The following is a 2,005-nucleotide window of genomic DNA, read 5'->3' as shown; positions in this document are numbered from 1 at the left end:
ACCCATTGCCCCCCATCAGCAGCAGCACCCATCAATTATCCATCGTCATCCATTGTCTTCATCTACTGTGTATCACCATCATCGTCATCATCATCCATCAATCTTCATGCATCCATCTATCCTTCCATGCTTCCCTCATCCTCTATCCATCAAGGATGGATTAAGTGATGGATGAATGGAAGATTTTCCATGGGAAATGGGGGTGGGAGGGATAAGGCCTGGAGAGATGTTTAAGAGAGAGCCAGTGTGATGGATGTGGAATTGCCTAGGGGGTTGTGTTGGATGTTGGGTGTGTGATGGGAAGAATGGATGGATGGATGGATGGATGGATGGATGGATGGATTGGTTGCTGGGTGGTGGGATGGACATTTGGAGTGAGAGTTGGATGCTCATGGCCATCACCATTTTCCCCTCCAATGCAGCCAGCAAAGAACCCTTGCCCTCAGAAGAGCCCCAACAGGAGAAGCCGGAAATTGAGTTCCCAACATCTGAGGCACTCCCAGCACGAGCGGTGCTGGGAGAACTGAGGGTCTCCAGTGTCACACCCAACTCTGTGCAGCTGCAGTGGAGTGTCCCTGAGGGCTCCTTTGAGTCCTTCATGCTGCAGTACCGGGATGCCCAGGGCCAGCCCCAGGCCCTGCCCATCGATGGCGTGTCCCACTCAGTGACGGTGCCGGGGCTGTCCCCGTCTTGCCGGTACCGCTTCCACCTCTATGGGTTGCGGGGCAGGAAGAAGATTGACCACGTCTCCACCGAGGTCCTGACAGGTAAGGGGGAAGGTCAGGGGGAGGAAGGGTGGGTGGATGTCTGCATAAAGAATGATGGATATATGGAGAGGTGGAGGCATCAAGGGATGGAGGAAATGGGGAGTGGAGGAAGGGATGGAGGAAATGGAGAGTGGAGGAAGGGATGGAGTGGAGGAGGAATGGATGAATGCATGGATGGATGACTTGAACTATAAATGAATGGATGAATGGATGGGTGGGAAGCTGATGGGTGCAAAAATGAATTGTCTAGGAGATGAAAGGACAGATGGATGGATGGATGGGTGGAGTTGGTGGTGGGTTGGATGTTTGGATGGACACAGGCATTCCCATGCCCATCTCCATCCCCTCTCTATCGCAGGTGCAGAAGAGCCAGAGGAGCTGCCCCTGCCCTCAGAGGAACCGCAGCATGAGAAACCCCAAACTGAGGCCCCTGCAACTGAGGCCACTCCAGCACGGGCAGTGCTGGAGGAGCTGAGGGTCTCCACCATCACCCCCAGCTCCGTGGGGCTGCAGTGGACTGTCCCCAAGGGCTCCTTCGACTCCTTTATGCTGCAATATCGGGATGCCCAAGGCCAGCCCCAGGCCCTGCCCATCGATGGCGGGTCTCGCTCGGTGACGGTGCCGGGGCTGTCCCCATCCCATCGGTACCGCTTCCACCTCTATGGGCTGCGGGGCAGTAAAAGGATTGACCGTGTCTCCACCGACGTCGTCACAGGTAAGGAGAAATCTTAGAGGGGAGAAGGCTTGGAGACATGGTTGTAGAAGGGGAGAGATTGACATGGGGCTGGATGGAGAGATGGATGATGGATGCATTCACGTAGGGTTTTGTGGCGTCATGGGTAGAAGGACGACCAAATCAACATGAAGATTATTGGAAGCCTGAAGAACTGGATCATGGTGTGATGAATGGAGGGTTGGGTGCATGGCTGGCTGGCTGGCTGGATGGATGGCAACTGAACAAACACACTGATGAATGGGTGGGTGGTTGAAGAAATCTGGATGGATGGACTGTGAGATTCCACTATGAACTCTGGGTTTGAGAGCGATGGATGCATGGATGGATACATGGCTGATGGGGGTTGTTGGTCAATAGGCAGGCAGGAAGTATCAATCATTGAGTGGATGTTTTCTGGGATTTGTGACTGCTCACAATGGTGGATGGTGATGTGAAGGGGAAGGAGAGATGGGTGGAATTGGGCAGGGAAACTGGAGACAGCTTGGAGGGGGAGGCATGGCTG

General features: G+C 54.3%; 1 protein-coding gene across 1 annotated transcript in view; it reads left to right on the top strand.

Annotated features, from left to right (window-relative positions):
• The window catches only part of LOC103621493 (tenascin-X-like), a 31,565-nt gene that overhangs the window by 21,323 nt on the left and 8,237 nt on the right, over positions 1–2,005 (top strand). The window contains exons 15-16 of the mRNA XM_017742926.1: positions 423–767; positions 1,126–1,482. Coding sequence (XP_017598415.1) covers positions 423–767; positions 1,126–1,482 — 702 coding nt within the window. The remainder of the gene's footprint in view (positions 1–422; positions 768–1,125; positions 1,483–2,005) is intronic.

This window comes from Corvus brachyrhynchos, unplaced genomic scaffold (assembly GCF_000691975.1).
Source record: "Corvus brachyrhynchos isolate BGI_N302 unplaced genomic scaffold, ASM69197v1 scaffold489, whole genome shotgun sequence".
In the NCBI taxonomy this organism is placed as follows: Eukaryota; Metazoa; Chordata; class Aves; order Passeriformes; family Corvidae; genus Corvus; species Corvus brachyrhynchos.
Note: the sequence above shows the minus strand (reverse complement) of the source record. Positions and strands in the feature narration are given on the sequence as shown.